The 19,947-nt window shown below is 41.4% G+C and overlaps 1 protein-coding gene across 1 annotated transcript in view; it reads left to right on the forward strand.

The window, feature by feature from the left end:
• Positions 1 to 19,947, forward strand: part of INTS8 (integrator complex subunit 8) — a 71,226-nt gene that overhangs the window by 34,921 nt on the left and 16,358 nt on the right. The window contains exons 13-22 of the mRNA XM_075825932.1: positions 1,769 to 1,944; positions 4,355 to 4,488; positions 4,601 to 4,711; positions 4,859 to 5,063; positions 12,067 to 12,188; positions 13,018 to 13,199; positions 13,365 to 13,398; positions 13,559 to 13,615; positions 13,699 to 13,760; positions 15,338 to 15,456. Coding sequence (XP_075682047.1) covers positions 1,769 to 1,944; positions 4,355 to 4,488; positions 4,601 to 4,711; positions 4,859 to 5,063; positions 12,067 to 12,188; positions 13,018 to 13,199; positions 13,365 to 13,398; positions 13,559 to 13,615; positions 13,699 to 13,760; positions 15,338 to 15,456 — 1,202 coding nt within the window. The remainder of the gene's footprint in view (positions 1 to 1,768; positions 1,945 to 4,354; positions 4,489 to 4,600; positions 4,712 to 4,858; positions 5,064 to 12,066; positions 12,189 to 13,017; positions 13,200 to 13,364; positions 13,399 to 13,558; positions 13,616 to 13,698; positions 13,761 to 15,337; positions 15,457 to 19,947) is intronic.

A 19,947-nucleotide genomic window follows, 5' to 3' on the forward strand; every position in this document is an offset into this window, starting at 1 on the left:
TTAGTATATGGTTGATTCTGTTGGTCATGGTCTTTTCTATCTGACCCTGCTGTATATGTCTCCGTATATGCTGTATTATTTCTCTTTTTCTATTATTGTGTTATTTTGTCATTATATTTAATAAAGATATTTTTTTGTGCTTTTTATATTGAGTACAATATTCTTTTTAGGGATATGTCCCATTTGGTTCGTTTTTAGGTTCTATTGCTATAGGGGACCCCATTACATGCCAAGTCTTTGGTGTGAGGTTTTCGGTTAGGTTGTCTTTACCTCACTATGCTGCCAGGACCACCCAGGATAATGCACCCTCCCAGTATGTGCCCCTCCTGACTGGGCATTGAGGATCTTTCCAAGCTCTCCCAGACCACGGCTCTGTCTCTGGAACGCCTGCAGCCCAAATAGCGGCCCAGATTAATGCTCCCCATAAATCCTCCTCATGGGCATCACACCCTCTTCCCTGTAGTAGGCCACATAAGAGGCACAGAAGCGCTAAGGACAGATCCCACGCTTTTAGGGGTTCTTCTATAGTGTCGTCCTAATCGATTCAGAGCAGAGTCCGAACAAGACACTAAATTGTCAGCTGCAATGTAGGACTTAAAACGTGCTATCAGGGACACCCCTTTTATGGAGAGGTGTCTTTCCGCCGCCTGAAAGCACAGTGAGTTTGAGGATCTGCTCTCTAAGGAATGGAAACACCGTGACCGGCGTTTATCTGCCTCCACGAGGACGAATATGCCCTTCTGAAATGGATTTTGTTTCCAAGTGGCTTTCCTGTGGATCTGCCTGTGTTGCACTGTCTGACTCTTTGTAATTCGCAGGGTGCCATGCAAAGGTTTGGTGGCTTCCAATTCCACCATTGCTTGCTCGGTTAGGTCTGTGATTCTGGAGTCCAATCGGTACAAGGGAAAGGATCCTTTCTTTCGGGATACCATCCATTTCCGGTCGGCTGCCTGCTCATCCTGGGCGGTACGGCACTAATCTGCTACCTGGTCTTCGGTACATACCTTCATGAAGTTCTACCAAATTCATTACCTGACTTCCTCTGATGCCTTCCTGGGTCGCAGGTACTCCAAACTGCTGTGTGTTAGGCAGGCCGCATAGCAGATTCTTTCTTTTGCCCACCATCTGGGACTACTTTAGGACGTCCATGATGCGGTGTCCCCAGTGATATTATCAAGAAAATGTAAATTTTTGTGTTCATCGTCAGGACCTTTTTCTCGTTGAATTAATTAAAGGACACTGTTTTTTTTCCTGGGCTCAGGACTTTTTGTTCTGGGTGTTTCATTGTCGTTCTCCTAAGACCATGGATGTGTTATTTTTCCTTCTACTGCTTCTATACAAACTGAATAGCTCCGTGTCCGTGGGAAGTGTCCTGCCTGGGCTGAGCCAACACTCTTACTACCTAGTGTCAGCATCCTAGTGGCAAGGGCCTATACCCATGATGCTGTGTCTCCCCACAGAATTCAACAGGGGAAAAATTTGATGGTGAATAAAAAAATCCAATTTTTTAGGAAGGCCTATCACATTTCATAATCTGACTCCTTTCCTTTACACCCCCATTACATTATCACTGCTCTTGTATGAATAGTTAATTAGTCTTGTCACGATGTAATGTCTGATCCACGTTCCCTCTGAATTGTAAAGTGCTGAAAAAATATGTTGGTGCCATATAAATAAAGATTTATTATTATTTCTTTTAATCAGTGAATCTGGTTTTTGGTGTTCTGGACCTCCGGAAAGCACGTAACCTGTTTCTTGTGTATTTCAGAAGCCTGTGTATGGGTATAGAAGACTTACAGCTGGTGTTTATGATTTCTTCTCACGACTTGTTCATGAAGCTTCTTACAGATGATGAGCGAAAGATGCTTGTGGATCAGATCAGACAGCGAACATCTCATACCAATCTCTGTACTAAGCCTGTCACTTCATTCTATGATATACCAGGTGAGCCACAATAGGCAATGCTTAAAACTAAACGTTCCTTAAAAAACTCTGGAAATGTCATCTTTGGGGTATGTAGTGATGATAGGGAAATATGGTTTCTAAGCATTTAATATTGGCTGCTCTTGGTGACCATATACCTCGCACGTTTCCCATTCGCTCTTGAGAACTAGCAGTCTTGCACTATTTTGTTAGTCAGGGAAACAAAAATTATGACCACCAGTGTGTGGGCAACCCATCAAACAACTCCGCAGACCTCTGTCTCTTTGACACCCGTGGGTCGGACGTGGGTTATCGGGGTAAACTGCAGCAACATCTGATTTTACACATTTTTGCATGCTGTTGGGTATTTAAACCAAAAATTTCCATAACAAGCTGTAATTTACAAAAATAAATTATTTAAATATTATTTTTTGTCATGGGGCCCTTGGATAGAGAGGCCTACTGGGGGTGGTGTGAACCTACTTTGTCACCGAGGGATTTAACGCAGGGCTAAACCAGGTAGCAGAGTCTAACGGGACCCCAGGTATTCACCCTTTAACTACTATATTGGGATCTGGACCACTGGGTTACCCCAGGTCGCTACCCCCAGATTAGTCTCCCTTAGTGACGGCCAACATCCAAACGTAGTACTAATCGGCAGTGTGCAGGGTCAGGTATAGCAAGCATCGGGGCAGGTGGCAAACGGCACTCGCGTTTGGACGAGCAAAAGGTCAGGGCAGGCAATGATAGTCAAAGGCACAAGCCGGCTCAAACACAGAAGAGAATCGCTAACAAACTAGGAGGAACCTAACCTAAGGCAATGATTAAACCAGGGGAGGTCCCTGGAAAAGCTGGGTGGATAATAAGGCGCGCACTATCCCTTTTGAGAATAAGAGGGTCAGCAAGCGCACACCCTAGGTAGTGCAGGAGGAGAGCGGCGGCGAAAGAGAGACTGTTCATCTCGGAGTGATGGAGAAATGCGAAGGAGGCCAAGAGCCAGAGAACGCTGTCTAGAGGTAAGTATACGGCAGCAGCCATTACTGGTTTACTGTCCTAAAACTTGTGGTGGCCATATTGTAGACTGCAATTTACATGTAGACCTGGCAGCGGGGGCAAGTAGATCTTGTTATGAGGCCACCATGCTGTTCTCCTTCAGGTGTGGGAAAATTCTAGTGAAATTGTCTTTGGTGAAGCATATACAGTCTTGTGGGTGCTATGATTGATGGCTAATATACACCATAGAACATAGAAAGGCAGAGGGAATATCCACCGTTATGTATAAAGAAGACATGGCTGAGAACCAAGTACAATAGAGAACGGTTATGGGGGTTTTGGGACATCTGAGAAAGAGGCATGCAAAAACGTCATGGCAGCATCCTCCGCATATGGCATGTACCTGTCCCCGGTAGATCATCTAACGGTAAATGTGAGTCGTTATTCAGCCGTGAGGATTTATGTATCTAAATTTGCCATCATGGTGTCTGAGAAATCTGTCTGACAACCCTATGAAAAGGGAGAAAATTAAAAACATTGGAAATTGCCTTACACTAGGAACAGCAGTGTTTTAAAAGTGAATCGAAACCTAAGGTCTTGTCTTGGTTTGCTCTGCAGTTGGATACAAATTAATGTTCCCTGTTATCAGCCATTTCAGGCTGAGGTGCGTCTGACTGTAGCCGTTTTCAATGGAATTACTGACCAGAAGTTCAGAAAATTGTCTGTTCCCAATCACTCCTTTTACATTGTATATCTCCAGTTCTGAAATTTTTAAAAAATATTAGTCTGGTAGGGTTTGTACTTATTTAGGTTGAAAAAAGACACATGTCCATCAATTACAACCGTTCTCAGGTCAATTATATATTCTCCAATGCTAAACTTATTATAACCACCATGCCATTTGTCGTTAGATAATCATCTAGCCCTTTTTTGAATGCTCTCATTGTATCTGCCATTACTTACCACTTGGGTAGGGCATTCCATAGTTTATCTGCTCTAACTGTAAAGAACCCTTTGCTGTATTAATAGGGGTTCTACTTATGAAAGCGGTCGCCACATCATAGACATTGGTGTCTTACATCTAGAAAATTGTCACCAAAGTACGATCAACAGGGGTCGAACCCCAGTTGATTAGACACCTTAGTTATGCCACCAAAGTCTATGATAAAAAAAAAAAAAATTTTTAATTAAAACTGTGATCATTGGGGTCTGACCACTAGGCCCCCAATCTTGAGATCAATGGGTCTCCGGTGCCCATTCTTGGACGAAAGCTGTCTATACATAAGCTGTCACACTCCACAAGAACGAAAGGGACCTATGGAAAGAACTAGGGGCACCATCTTTAGCCTTAGACAAATGTTTGCCGCCTGTGAGGTCCACTATGAGCGCAGATACATCACAGGATTATTTGACTTGCTAATATTGAGTGTTGTTGCAGCATCTGCAAGTGTTAACATTGGTCAACTAGAACACCAGCTCATCCTCACCGTGGATCCCTGGAGAATTCGACAACTCCTCATAGAGCTGCACGGCATGAAGCCAGACAGCCAGTTCTGGATGGTCTCCAGCAAGGTACTTGTGTTTCCTCACGTTTCTATTAAATTGAAATGAATTCCCATCTTTTTAACTGGTTTTATATATTATTTAAAATGTAGTAACCAATGTGGAAATCTATTTCTTTCAGTGGGAATTGCCAACTATTTACAAGGGAATAGTCCTAGGAATTAAGGACTTTCTGACAAGGGACCTGGTGTACATCCTGCTGGCCAAAGGCTTACACTGCAGTGCCACTAAGGTGAATATCACTTAGACTTTTTTTTGTTTTCTTTTTTTTTTATAATAAAGTGTGGTGAACCATGTTTGTTGGTAGAAGTATATTTTGAAATATACAATATACAAATATTCTGCCATAAAACTTGATAACCGTTCTTGTTTTTTCTAGGATTTCCCCCATGCCAAGCAGTTACTGGCTGCGTGCTTGGAGATGGTGACGGAGTTTTCTCCCAAGCTACGCCAAGTGATGCTCAATGAGATGCTGCTGTTAGACATCTATACCCATGAGGCTGGGCCTGGTGTGAGCGGTGACTGTCCCCCTCCTCCAGAGCTGATCAGCAGAATCCGTGGATACCTGGACATGAGGATTCCTGGTAAGCGACTTGCCGTTTGTAACCCTTAGGATGCTTTAACACATGACATTTAGTATGGTGGGTTTTTGAGCCTTTCGTTGGAGGTTAAAACACTCAGATCAGATGTTTGCTTGTACAAAAAAAAACACATAGTTGGTAAGCACGTCCTAACAAATTGATATAAATGTGCAGGTATGCTCTGTCTGCTAACAATACAAAAAAAACAACAACATTGCAACAGCACTCTGCAACCACCAAGACCACGAAATGCACCGCATGGATTTTAAGTGGGCCCGTGCAATTTGATCATTATGTCCACTAAGTACATCACACTTGTGTAGTGAACATGGCAGTAATGCAAGTTAAAATCCATACAGTGCAAGTGCCATTGAATTGTTTGCAGTCAGTGTACGTGCGCGTGCACATTTGCCATTTTGTTGAGATGTGCTGACCAACTTTATTTGGTTTTGCATTTGGGGTGGTGACTGCCTACGTTTTTGGTGGTGCACTCCTGACTCCTCCCACTTTCTCAAAGGTGTTTTTTATTCGAATGAAGCTGTTCTTACCTACCCCGAGATCATTCCGCAGGCTTAGGGCGGATTTACACCAACGGACCTATGTTAGTCTATGGGGCCGTGCAGACTGTCCGTGAGTTTCACACAGCGTGTGTCCGCTGCATAAAACTCACGACATGTCCTATATTTCTGCGCTGTTCGCGCATCACGCACCCATTGAAGTCAATGGGTGCGTGAAAATCCCGCGCACCACATGGAAGCACTTCCGTGGGACGCGCGTTATTCGCGCAACAGCACTAAGAAGTATGAATGAAAACAGAAAAGCACCACGTGCTTTTCTGTTTACAAACATCCAAACAGAGTGTCATAATGATGGCGGATGCGCGAAAATCCCACAGCCACGCATCATATGGTGATGACACACCGAGCTGTTAAGTACCTTTTGCGCGTGCAAAACGCCGCTTTTTTTGCGCGCGCAAAATGCACACGCTCATGTGAATCCGGCCTTAGACCCTGGAGAAAGGCATCTGTTTAGGTTAGGGACCCACTTAAAAGAGGTCTCCTTGTCGTGGTAAGTGGGCTCACATTTGCTCACAAATACAGTGTAACTGGTTGTCGTAAAGGATGCCAAAAACAAACGCTTAGGCCTTGTTCACACAACAGATTTTTCCAGTAGAAAAATTTGACATGTATTTTGACGATATTCCGCAGGAGAAATCAGAGACTGGCATTTGGATTTCTGCTGCGTTTTTCTCATCCATATTATCTTCCAACTCTGTTTTCAAGGCGGAAAATTCAGCAGAAACCACATCGGGATTCACGCTGATCCAACGCAGAAAACGTATTGGCATCAGCGTGAAATTTCATTGCGTGAACAGGGCCGTAAAACACAAAACAAGTGTGTGAACTTGGCCTTCAGTTTTGTAGATGGTTCTAGAACCTTTCACTGCTGGCTCAGCGCTGGGAGATGGATAAAGCAATGTTGGCTTCTGGTGCTGCATTCTGAAGTTACGTGTTAGATTCTTCACATTTTAGCACAAAAGGCTGAGTTTATTTTTTTGCAAAATGATCCAGACAATTTATAAACTGATGTAAAACAGCAGCTTCCCTCGAAGTTACAGTCTGTCATAGTGACCGATCCCATGTGGAGCGCGTCACCAAAATGCCCTTTATCTATGTGTTTGGATCAACTTCTAGAGCGTTCTATATGTTGCACCGTTTAAGGATTTGTTTCCTGCATTGGGATCCTCTGTTAGGCCTCATTTATACGAGCGTAATATACGCGCGTGCGACGCGCGTGTCGTACGCACCTATATTACTCTATGGGGCAGTGCAGACGATGCATCAATTTTGCGCAGCGCGAGTGCGTTGCGTAAAACTCACGACATGTTCTATAATAGTGCGTTTTTCGCGCATCACGCACCCATTGAAGTCAATGGGTGCGTGAAAACCACGAAGGTCGCACGGAAGCACTTCCGTGCGAACTGCGTGATTCGCGCAAGAGCTTTCAAACTGAATGTAAACAGAAAAGCACCACGTGCTTTTCTGTTTACAAACATCCGAACAGAGTGTCTTAGACATGAGCGAACCGAGCTTTACCGGGTTCGGCCGAACTCGTTTTGACCGAACCCGGCAGGAGACAGTCACTGTGCAGGGTGCTGAAAGAGTTAAACTGGTTCAGCACCCTGGACAGTGACTTCCGATTCCAATATACGTGAACGTGTAAAAAAAAAAAAAGTTCTGACTTACCGATAACTCCCGGCTTCTTCCTCCAGTCTGACCTCCCGGGATGACAATTCAGTCCAAGTGACAGCTGCAGCCAATCACAAGCCAAGCACAGGCTGCAGCGGTCACATGGACTGCCGCGTCATCCAGGGAGGTGGGGCCAGATGTCAAGAGAGGCGCGTCACCAAGGATGCGTCACCAAGGCAACGGCCGGGAAGTTCTCGGTAAGTGCGAACCTCTTTTTTTTTTTTTTTTTTTTAAACAGGTTACTCGATATGGTGATCGGAATGCACTGTCGAGGGTGCTGAAAGAGTTACTGCCGATCAGTTAACTCTTTCAGCACCATGGACAGTGACTGACGTCGACTAGCCTCATCTCTATGATGGCGGCTGCGCGAAAATCACGCAGCCGCGCATCATACACGGATGACACACGGAGCTGTCAAGTGCCTTTTGCGCGCGCAAAACGCACACGCTCGTGTAAATGAGACCTTAAACGTATACGTCATGAGCTTTTCCATAGGTTAAACAGATGCCATTATTGGTGACGGACGCACTGTCAAGCATTCGTCATCGCCGACGTTTAACGTATATGTCGGGAGTTTTTCCTGGCGTATACATCAAACGTAGGCCAAAATATGTGATGTGAACATCGCCAAACATACCTAGCAAGATGCACCAAATTATTCATACAGTGTGTGCCACTGTGACGGCCGTTTTATCATGTCACACTTTTTTTTTTAACGCTGATTTTGACGCGGAAACAGTGTCAGAATCGGCACCAAAAAAAACCATCTGAACCTTCCTCCCATTGATTTCATTTTTTCCGTGTTGGCTTTTGATCGCTCAATGCACATGGGTGAAAAACACTGAGAAAATCGCTGCAAGAAATTGCAGGCATGTCAAAATCTGCCTCAAAAAGATTATTCTGCCTGCAAAAAAAACTCTGTGTGAACAGGGCCTAAGGGTATGTTCACACGGCAGCCTCCGTTACGCCTGAAATTACGGAGCTGTTTTCAGTAGAAAACCGCTCCTGAATTTCAGACGTAATGGCATGTGCAGGCGCTTTTCGCTGCGTCCATTACGGACATAATTGGAGCTGTTTTTCCATAGAGTCAAGGGAAAACTGCTCCAATTACGTCTCAAGAAGTTACAGGCACTTCTTTGACAGCGGCGCGTAAAAAAAATTACCGTCGGCACAGAACATCGTAAAACCCATTCAAATGAATGGGCAGATGTTTGCCAACGCTATCGAGCCGTATTTTCGGACGTAATTCGGGGCTAAAACGCCCGAATTACGTCCGTAAATAATAGGGTGTGTGAACCCAGCCTAAGAATGAAGTAGTACTATAGATTTAAACTGTAATTTAATGGTTGAAAGTGGAATTTAAAGCACAACTCCTGCAAAAAATGAAAATGTCATTGTTCCCTTTAATCCTTATGTGCAGTTTTTCTTGTATAACCTCAGCAGTTTGTGCTCCAGACGTCTCCTGCTTTTAGTTTCTGTGACATAGAGTAGTTGTTGGGTATCTACCATGGTCAGCCATATTGTCTCTCTTGCGCCTTTTTCTCATCAAGAAGAGATACCCCACAAGCAAAAAAGGTTTATCATTTGATTTTTGCTGATCATGCGTGTAAAGAAATTGTCGCCATTGTCAGAGGAATCTAGATAACAGTGACAGTCCTCATCGGGTGAGGACAAACTCCACAAGTTCCAAGGATCGTTTGGTTGAATAAGTCTATTAGGTCCTCGCGAATTAATTTTCAAACCACGTTAATCTGTGGCTTATGTAATATAAAACTCAAGTCCAGCTCTACTATTCCAAGCAGTTACAACTTTGCAATAAAGGACACGGGACCCATTCAAATTATTGGATATGTGTCTAATGTCCGGACACAAAGGGTCTTCTAGATCAAGAGCGGTCTCTTGTCTAATAGGATGGTTTTTGTATTATTATTATTATTATTATTATTATTATTATTATTGGTTTTAGTAGTATTATTTTTATTTTATTAGTAGTAGTATTATTAGTATTATTGGTTATAGTAGTAGTCTTATTGGTTTTAGTATTAGTAGCAGCAGTATTATTATTAGTCTTATTGGTTTTAGTATTATTATTATTATTATTATTTTATTAGTATTATTAGTAGTAGTAGTATTATTATTTTAGCAGTAGTTACAGCAGTATTATTATTAGTATTATTCGTTTTAGTCGTCGTAGTAGTAGTAGTAGTAGTATTATATTATTGGTTTTATTATTATTATTATTATTTTATTAGTATTATTAGTAGTAGTAGTATTATTATTTTAGTAGTAGTAGTAGCAGCAGTATTATTATTAGTATTATTGGTTTTAGTCGTCGTAGTAGTACTATTAGTATTATTGGTTGTAATATTAGTCTTATTGGTTTTGGTATTATTATTAGTAGTATTAGTATTATTGGTTTTAGTATTTATTATTATTTATTTTATTAGTATTATTATTAGTATTATTGGTTGTAGTATTAGTATTATTGGTTTTAGTATTATTATTATTATTATTTTATTAGTGTTATTGGTTTTAGTATTCTTATTATTAGTAGTAGTATTATTAGTATTATTATTATAGTAGTAGAGTATTTTGTTACTAGCTATAATGACTTGACAGTGAAAACACTGCTTTCCGTTAATAGCAAGATCTGCACTGACAGCAATGAGACTGCTATATAGACATGCTGATGAGGACAGCGCTGCAGAGTATGACCGAGCAGGAACATTGATTTCATCATACGGATCAGGAATAATTTTATTTTTTTTGTCCTCTAGAGCAAGTCTAAATTGGATTCATTCCCCTTAGAAGGGAATTAAAGGGGTTGTCCAGGATTAGAAATTCATTACTGCTTTCTTACAAAAACAGCGCCACTCCTGTCCACAGGTGGTATTGCAGCTCAGTCCTATTCCCTTCAATAAAGCTGAGCTGCAATACCGGACACAACCTATGAATGTGTGGTGCTGTTTCTGGAAGAACTCAACCATCCTGGACAACCTCTTAACCCCTTGTTGCACTATGATGATACTGTTCATCATAGTGCAGGGGGAGAAGTATGGGACAGGCTTACAGACGCAGCCTGCTCCATGTTCTGCGGGTGTCAGCTGTGTGTTACAGCCGACAGCTCGCACTAACAGCCGGGATCAGAGATAACTCTAATCCCCCGCCATGTAACCACTTAGATGTCACGGTCAATAGCGACTGCGGCATCTATACCATTAGAAAGAGGGGGCTGCCTTGGGGCCTAATGAAGGCCTCCAGGTCTAACAACTTTCTGCACCAATTAAGCCCTGCCAGAGGCCGGACTTAACAGGAGGCGGTAAACATCTGCAATACATCTTACAATCGCTGGTTTAACTCCCCCAGGGGATTAATAAAAAATAGTTGAAATAGTTAAGCGTACAAAAAAAATATTAAAAGTAAAAAAAAAAAACTAATTGTTATCCTGAATATTAGGATCAAACTTTTATTTAACCCGCAGTATAAATTTTTTTTTTTTTTTTTTAGAATTGCTGTTTTTCGATCAAAAAGTTGTATGTACCATAAAATTGTACTGATAAAAACCACGCAATAAAATAAGCCCCCACACCACAGAATCGACGGAAGATTAAAGTTCTGGCTCTCAGAATATTTAGCATCACAAAATCAAATTTATTATTTTTTTTAACAAATAGATTTTTTGTAAAAGTAATAAAGGATACCAAATTTGTATCGTTGCTTTTTTTATCGCCGTAATCATATTAACGCACAGAATAAAGCTAACTTGGCGTTTTTACCACACGGTGAAAGACGGAAAAAAAAAAAAAACAATGGAGGAATTGCATTCCCTCCCCCCCGATTCCAACCCTCAAGTAAAAAATAAATAAAAATAAATTCATTTCCCCAGTACATTATATGGTATGTTAAATAGTGCCAATAAAAACTACAACTCCTCCCCCGAAAAAAATACGTCTTCACACCGCTCCATTGATGGAAAAATTTAAGTTATGGCTCTTTGAAGATGTGAAGGAAAAAAACAAAAATTTTAAAATGGCATGGATCGTAAGGGGTTAAAGGACACTGAAGCTGTGAGGGCAGGGACATAACTTACCCCGACTGTCAGAATGTGTCGGGACACATTCAACTGCACAATGTCCCTACAGTGTCCCTACACAGTGCTGACTATGTCAGTGTGTAGGGACATGCTCTATTGACAGTGCAAATCGTTACACCCTGTTGTCAATTTATTCATACATTTCCAGGAAGAATAACAGAGGAACGACAACATATTTCTAAGAAAAGATGCTCCAGAATTGTTATTTCATGGAGAATAAAAGTATTTACTAAAATAGACATGTCGAGAGCTGACGGGTCCTCTTTAGTTTCTGACTAGCATTACTTTGGGTTGATGGATTTACTTGCAATATCTAACATCTGTAAAAGTTGTTGCAGACAACAGTGAGTTGTGTGAGTAGGGTTCTATTCACACACGGCAGATTGGTGGCAGAAATGTCTGCGAATGTCCCATTCATCTAAATAGGACTTGCAGAAATCCATTCACATGCTGCAGAAACATCGCCATTTAGATGTACGTCATGGATTTTACAGTCACAGAAATTTCTGCAAGGAAACTCCTACATGTGAATATACACCGATTATAAATGACAAGGGAGTGGCAGCTGTTCACACCACGTCCGCTAAGTAGCCGTGATTAACATTATAACCCCTCATGTTGTAAGAACAGAATGATATGGATATTATCCGACTGTTTCTTGTAGACATCCCCCTCCGACAAGTAGTAGCAGAGGAATGTGTTGCTTTTCTGCTGAATTGGAGAGAAAACGAGTACCTGACTCTACAGGCATCTGCCTCCATGGTGCAAAATAATCCATATGTAAAGGTAAGCGGCTTATTAGGAACTTCTCTTTAGATTGGCATCGGGGGTACCATTGAATAGTTCTTTAAAAACCTCAATTAAACGTCCACCTGAAGCGGCTTTCAGTTCTGTTTTGTCACGATGTAACAGCTGTAATAATGTCCAAGATCAGACAGGACTCCAATCCCAGCTGTTTAACTCTTTAGATGTCCCAGTTAATAGCAACCATGGGACCTAAAGTGTTATCCTCAAACACCCTCCTTCATTGTTTACACAGGCACTACAGCTGTTATAGAATCCCACCTCAGAGTCCGGTTCAACCAGATACAAACCTTACAAACTATGCTAACTCCAATATGTTACTACATTTCTTCTTTATTTCCAAATCTGTGCCTTATACGGAAACTCCTCCCATTCCCAGCCCCTCAATTGGTCGTGCCCCTCACTGATCGAAGATTGATGGCCTAACCTATGGATGAGCCGTCAATGTTTAAAGGGATATTCCGGTTTCAGGAGATTTTAGTTTTTTTGTATAATTAAAAGTTATACAATTTTCCAATATACTTTCTGTATTAAGGTTTTCAAGATCTCTGCTTGTTGTCATTTAGTAGGAACATTCTTTGTTTACTTCCAGTGGATACAATTCTGTCCATGGTCGACTACGCTACTGTTTCAGTGAAAAAAAACGAAACTTTACGGAACTGAATCCAAAATGCAAGGGAAGCATTACCATTGAAATCCATGGTAGTGCAAATGGAAGCTATGGTTTTCCGTTTTGGCTTTCAGTTCAACAGAAGCCCAACGCTGATGTGAACATGCCCTAAGTTGTGAGTTTATTTTGTCTTGTTCGTAGCTTGGGCAGCTGTTGGCAGCGACGTGCAAAGAGTTATCTGGACCCGACAGCCGCAGGACGGCCAAAGATCTCTGGGAGGTGGTGGTCCAAATATGCAGCATCTCCAACCAGCACAAGCGGAGCAGCGATAACCGGATCAGCCTGATAAAGAACAGGGACTCCACAATGGGGATCATGTACCGGTATGTGGTTAGAGAAGGGGCTGTATGCCAGATTATTGTAAATGATAGTGTGGTAAACTCTCCTTCCTTACTTATGTATAAAAATGTATATAAAAATATTTGTTTTGTTTATGTAATGATGTAGAAATAAATGTTTAAGCATAATCATTTTCTGTCGTCTTCTAGGAGCGAACTTCTCTCTTTCATAAAGAAATTGCGTGTAAGTAAAGGACTTTCCCTTTCCGCTGAATTCCCTGCTATTAATGGTCTTCTGTCATGATCAAGTATTTGTATGTCTGTGACCTCCTTCGATAAATCCTATTTGTATCTCTAGTTTTATATAAATGGCCCTAATACCCTATAAACGTATTTTTCCGCAGGAGCCACTGGTGTTGACGACGTTGCTGTCTCTGTTCGTAAAGCTTCACAATCTTCGGGTCAGGATTTGTATTCTTTTGATGTTTTGGCGACCGGTAATATTTTTTGTAATGTTAAAGTTTTTCTTCTATACTTCCTGCAGGAGGACATTGTGAATGACATCACAGCCGAGCACATCTCCATCTGGCCATCAAATATCCCAAAGTAAGAAGTGTTCTCTAGTTGCGCGGCGTTCTCTAGTTGCGCGGCGTTCTCTAGTTGCGCGGCGTTCCTAAAGATGATTCCAGAAGGGAGGCATTAATATGCACCAGTTTTTTTACTTTGTCGTCCCTCCAGTGTCCCACCGATACCTCATATCCTGCGCTAATTTGACACATTAATTTTTATTTTATTTTTTCATCGCCTATTGTGGCTTTTCATGACATGCCTCCACTTATCCAATCCTCATATAACCATAGTTTTTCCCAGTTGTACCTTTCGTTTATATCATTACTCTATGCGATTCGCACAATATCCTGTACTACCGACCTGTATCTTCACTACATTTCATAGTTATATTGCATGCCAGTTGTAAATTAAAGGGAATCTATTGTCAAAAAAAACACCTATTGTTTAAATAAAAAGAAAATGTTTTGTTTTTTATTTGGTTGTTTCCTTTTGTTTTTTTGTTTTTTTTTACTATTTTCCACATTGAAATCTATATTTGAAAATGAAATCTGACAGTTTGCACACTGTCCACTAAGCCTTATAATAGACTGACCCTTCCTGTTCTGTAGAGATCACTTCTCGCCAGTCATCTCATTATCCTCACAGGCAGGAATACAATGGCCGGTATAGATAGCACAGGATCCACCACTGATAATTGGTAGTGGGCACAACTCCCCTCCTCCTCCCTGCACAGTGACCTCTGCAAGAGCATGCCCACAACACTGTCCCATAGATGTCAATTGGTTGTTTTCTAACTGAAGTTCATGTCCATGTGGCAGAGAAAAGGACTGACCCCATAATTCTGTACAGAAAAAACTATTAAAATGTATACAATCAAAAAATGAAAGATTAGGAAAAAGTGTTTCAGTATGTAGCTTTCAAAGTGGCGGACATAGACAGCAGAGGGCTCCCGTACAAGAACAGTAAGTGAGCCCCTTACACTCCAATAGCTCCATAAAGAGAACCCCGCTTTTATATCTAATCTTCAATAACAGCACAAAGCTGCTTTTAAGGTGGCGTTGGGGCCCTGTGCAACTGCACAGGTTGCACCAATGGTATGTCTGCCCGAATTTCATTAGAATAAAAAATAAACACATTGGTGAGATAGGGACAGATAATCCCTTTAGAGAGGACCTGTCCGCGATCCTGACGTGTCCGTTTTAGTAAATACTTCTGTTCACCATAATCTAACAATTCTGGAGCATCTTTTCTTAGACGTCTGCATTGTGCTCCTCTTTTACTCCTCCTGGTAATGGATGAATCAATTGACATTTTGGTGTTGCCATTCCCGTTGTCAATAGTGTGTGTCACCACACAGGCTGACACTGTCGGCAATGCGGTGTTTGAAGGATGGCTGCTCCAGATTTGTTGTTTTATGGGTAATAAGAAGGGTTTCCTTTAACTTTGAGCACATCTTCGACTTCCAGTGTACCTTTACTTAGATGAAAATTCTTCTTTTGAACTATTTACATTTCTTGGTCGAACTGTTGAATATCTCCGTGCATATGTAATACTTTGTCATTTTCGTTACCTGCTTTATGTTTTTCTTCACTTTTTCCATCTCTTTCCCTCAGCCTGCAGGCTGTGGATTTTGATGCAGTTGCTGTCACTATAAAAGAGCTGGTGGACTACACATTGAAGATCAATGCCAACAACCACTGCTGGCTCATCATCCAGGCAGACATGTATTTCGGTGAGTGAAATATTTAACTGTTTGATGCAGAGTAAGAAATTATAACAGAGCTGGTGTCTTGCTGGTCTGAGGATGGTACATGTATTACTCATCATCTGTGTCAGTGATCCTTCTACCTGGTTATGGTCACCACAAGGCACGTGGATTCTGTAGATTAGGGTTGATGGAGACTGGAGGGTGTATGAGTGCTCATCTTAACATTTTTATTTTGGGGGGATTTATGTGAGTATTAGTGAGTCTTACCTGGCAGAGGAGATATCATGATCTAAGGTAAGAGAGTAGGGCTGGGCAATTATGACCTAAATCAAAATCATGATTAATTGAACATGTAACCTCGATTACGATTATTGAACAATTATTTAGGCCACACCCCCTTTGCATGTCACACCCCCTATTTGCATGCTATGCCATTGAATTCATATTTATCCCCTGAGTCTGCTGTATACTACTAGTATATAATATACCCCCTGAGTCTTCTGTATACTACTAGTATATAATATACCCCCTGAGTCTGCTGTATACTACTAGTATGTAATATACCCCCTGAGCCTGCTGTATACTACTAGTATATAATATACCCCCTGAGTCTGCTGTATACTACTAGTATATAATATACCCCCTGAGCCTGCTGTATACTACTAGTATATAATATACCCCCTGAGTCTGCTGTATACTACTAGTATATCATATACCCCCTGAGTCTGCTGTATACTACTAGTATATAATATACCCCCTGAGTCTGCTGTATACTACTAGTATATCATATACCCCCTGAGTCTGCTGTATACTACTAGTATATAATATACCCCCTGAGTCTGCTGTATACTACTAGTATGTAATATACCCCCTGAGCCTGCTGTATACTACTAGTATATAATATACCCCCTGAGCCTGCTGTATACTACTAGTATATAATATACCCCCTGAGCCTGCTGTATACTACTAGTATATAATATACCCCCTGAGCCTGCTGTATACTACTAGTATATAATATACCCCCTGAGCCTGCTGTATACTACTAGTATATAATATACCCCCTGACTCTGCTGTATACTACTAGTATATAATATACCCCCTGAGTCTGCTGTATACTACTAGTATGTAATATACCCCCTGAGTCTGCTGTATACTACTAGTATGTAATATACCCCCTGAGCCTGCTGTATACTACTAGTATATAATATACCCCCTGAGTCTGCTGTATACTACTAATATGTAATATACCCCCTGAGTCTGCTGTATACTACTAGTATATAATATACCCCCTGAGTCTGCTGTATACTACTAGTATATAATATACCCCCTGAGCCTGCTGTATACTACTAGTATATAATATACCCCCTGAGTCTGCTGTATACTACTAGTATGTAATATACCCCCTGAGCCTGCTGTATACTACTAGTATATAATATACCCCCTGAGCCTGCTGTATACTACTAGTATGTAATATACCCCCTGAGTCTGCTGTATACTACTAGTATATAATATACCCCCTGAGTCTGCTGTATACTACTAGTATATAATATACCCCCTGAGCCTGCTGTATACTACTAGTATATAATATACCCCCTGAGCCTGCTGTATACTACTAGTATATAATATACCCCCTGAGCCTGCTGTATACTACTAGTATATAATATACCCCCTGACCCTGCTGTATACTACTAGTATATAATATACCCCCTGAGCCTGCTGTATACTACTAGTATATAATATACCCCCTGACTCTGCTGTATACTACTAGTATATAATATACCCCCTGAGTCTGCTGTATACTACTAGTATATAATATACCCCCTGAGTCTGCTGTATACTACTAGTATATAATATACCCCCTGAGCCTGCTGTATACTACTAGTATATAATATACCCCCTGAGCCTGCTGTATACTACTAGTATATAATATACCCCCTGACCCTGCTGTATACTACTAGTATATAATATATCCCCTGAATCTGCTGTATACTACTAGTATGTAATATACCCCCTGAGCCTGCTGTATACTACTAGTATGTAATATACCCCCTGAGTCTGCTGTATACTACTAGTATGTAATATACCCCCTGAGCCTGCTGTATACTACTAGTATGTAATATACCCCCTGAGCCTGCTGTATACTACTAGTATGTAATATACCCCCTGAGCCTGCTGTATACTACTAGTATGTAATATACCCCCTGAGTCTGCTGTATACTACTAGTATGTAATATACCCCCTGAGCATGCTGTATACTACTAGTATGTAATATACCCCCTGAGTCTGCTGTATACTACTAGTATGTAATATACCCCCTGAGTCTGCTGTATACTACTAGTATGTAATATACCCCCTGAGTCTGCTGTATACTACTAGTATGTAATATACCCCCTGAGTCTGCTGTATACTACTAGTATGTAATATACCCCCTGAGTCTGCTGTATACTACTAGTATGTAATATACCCCCTGAGTCTGCTGTATACTACTAGTATATAATATACCCCCTGACTCTGCTGTATACTACTAGTATATAATATACCCCCTGAGCCTGCTGTATACTACTAGTATGTAATATACCCCCTGACTCTGCTGTATACTACTAGTATGTAATATACCCCCTGAGCCTGCTGTATACTACTAGTATATAACATACCCCCTGAGCCTGCTGTATACTACTAGTATATAATATACCCCCTGAGTCTGCTGTATACTACTAGTATATAATATACCCCCTGAGCCTGCTGTATACTACTAGTATGTAATATACCCCCTGAGTCTGCTGTATACTACTAGTATGTAATATACCCCCTGAGCCTGCTGTATACTACTAGTATATAATATACCCCCTGAGCCTGCTGTATACTACTAGTATGTAATATACCCCCTGAGTCTGCTGTATACTACTAGTATATAATATACCCCCTGAGTCTGCTGTATACTACTAGTATATAATATACCCCCTGAGTCTGCTGTATACTACTAGTATATAATATACCCCCTGAGTCTGCTGTATACTACTAGTATATAATATACCCCCTGAGTCTGCTGTATACTACTAGTATATAATATACCCCCTGAGTCTGCTGTATACTACTAGTATGTAATATACCCCCTGAGCCTGCTGTATACTACTAGTATGTAATATACCCCCTGAGCCTGCTGTATACTACTAGTATATAATATACCCCCTGAGTATGCTGTATACTACTAGTATATAATAGACCCCCTGAGCCTGCTGTATACTACTAGTATATAATATACCCCCTGAGTCTGCTGTATACTACTAGTATATAATATACCCCCTGAGCCTGCTGTATACTACTAGTATATAATATACCCCCTGAGTCTGCTGTATACTACTAGTATATAATATACCCCCTGAGCCTGCTGTATACTACTAGTATATAATATACCCCCTGAGTATGCTGTATACTACTAGTATATAATATACCCCCTGAGTCTGCTGTATACTACTAGTATATAATATACCCCCTGAGCCTGCTGTATACTACTAGTATGTAATATACCCCCTGAGTCTGCTGTATACTACTAGTATGTAATATACCCCCTGAGTCTTCTGTATACTACTAGTATATAATATACCCCCTGAGCCTGCTGTATACTACTAGTATATAATATACCCCCTGAGTCTGCTGTATACTACTAGTATGTAATATACCCCCTGAGTCTGCTGTATACTACTAGTATATAATATACCCCCTGAGCCTGCTGTATACTACTAGTATATAATATACCCCCTGAGCCTGCTGTATACTACTAGTATATAATATACCCCCTGAGTCTGCTGTATACTACTAGTATATAATATACCCCCTGAGTCTGCTGTATACTACTAGTATGCAGAAGGTTTAGAGCCAGGGGGTATACATACAGCATATATATTATACAGCAGGCAGGCTCAGGGGGTATATATTATATACAGTAGTATACCATTCCACTAACACTTGGCTGAGGCACCACAGTCGGGTTCTTCCTGACTAGTGTGTTCTTAATCTTCGAGGTCTTTCCAACGAGCTTCTTTTCAGCATCAAGGAAAGTACACAAGCATTGAAGAGTAGCAATTCATAAGCGAGAAATCACAAGCCCGTTTCACACACTGTATGCCGCCAGAGGTGGTCAGGCCATGCTCGGTGCGCAATGTCAGCTGCCAATCTGCAAACAAAGCAGAAAGCAAGGGGATCCTCCGTAGGGGGGGGATGGGTGTCGACGGCAGCAGAGAGGAAGCTGACGGAACAAAGCAGAAAGTATGGGGACTGTCCGGGGGGATGATCGGCGACGGCTGACCAAAACAAAGTGGACTAGCTGTAAATAGTGCAGCGACGGCACTGTGCCGTGCTTCTCGTGTGGGGGACCACTCTTGGACCAGGCAGGGCCCACCGGCTGATTTGGTGGGTCTACTTGTGCCTCAGCAGCCACCCTGAACGTGCTGATAATCCCTGCACTCCAGGCGTTCTGGAGGAGTAGCGTTGATGCCGTCACATTGAGCCTGCTCT

The sequence above is a fragment of the Rhinoderma darwinii genome, chromosome 5 (genome assembly GCF_050947455.1).
Source record: "Rhinoderma darwinii isolate aRhiDar2 chromosome 5, aRhiDar2.hap1, whole genome shotgun sequence".
In the NCBI taxonomy this organism is placed as follows: Eukaryota; Metazoa; Chordata; class Amphibia; order Anura; family Rhinodermatidae; genus Rhinoderma; species Rhinoderma darwinii.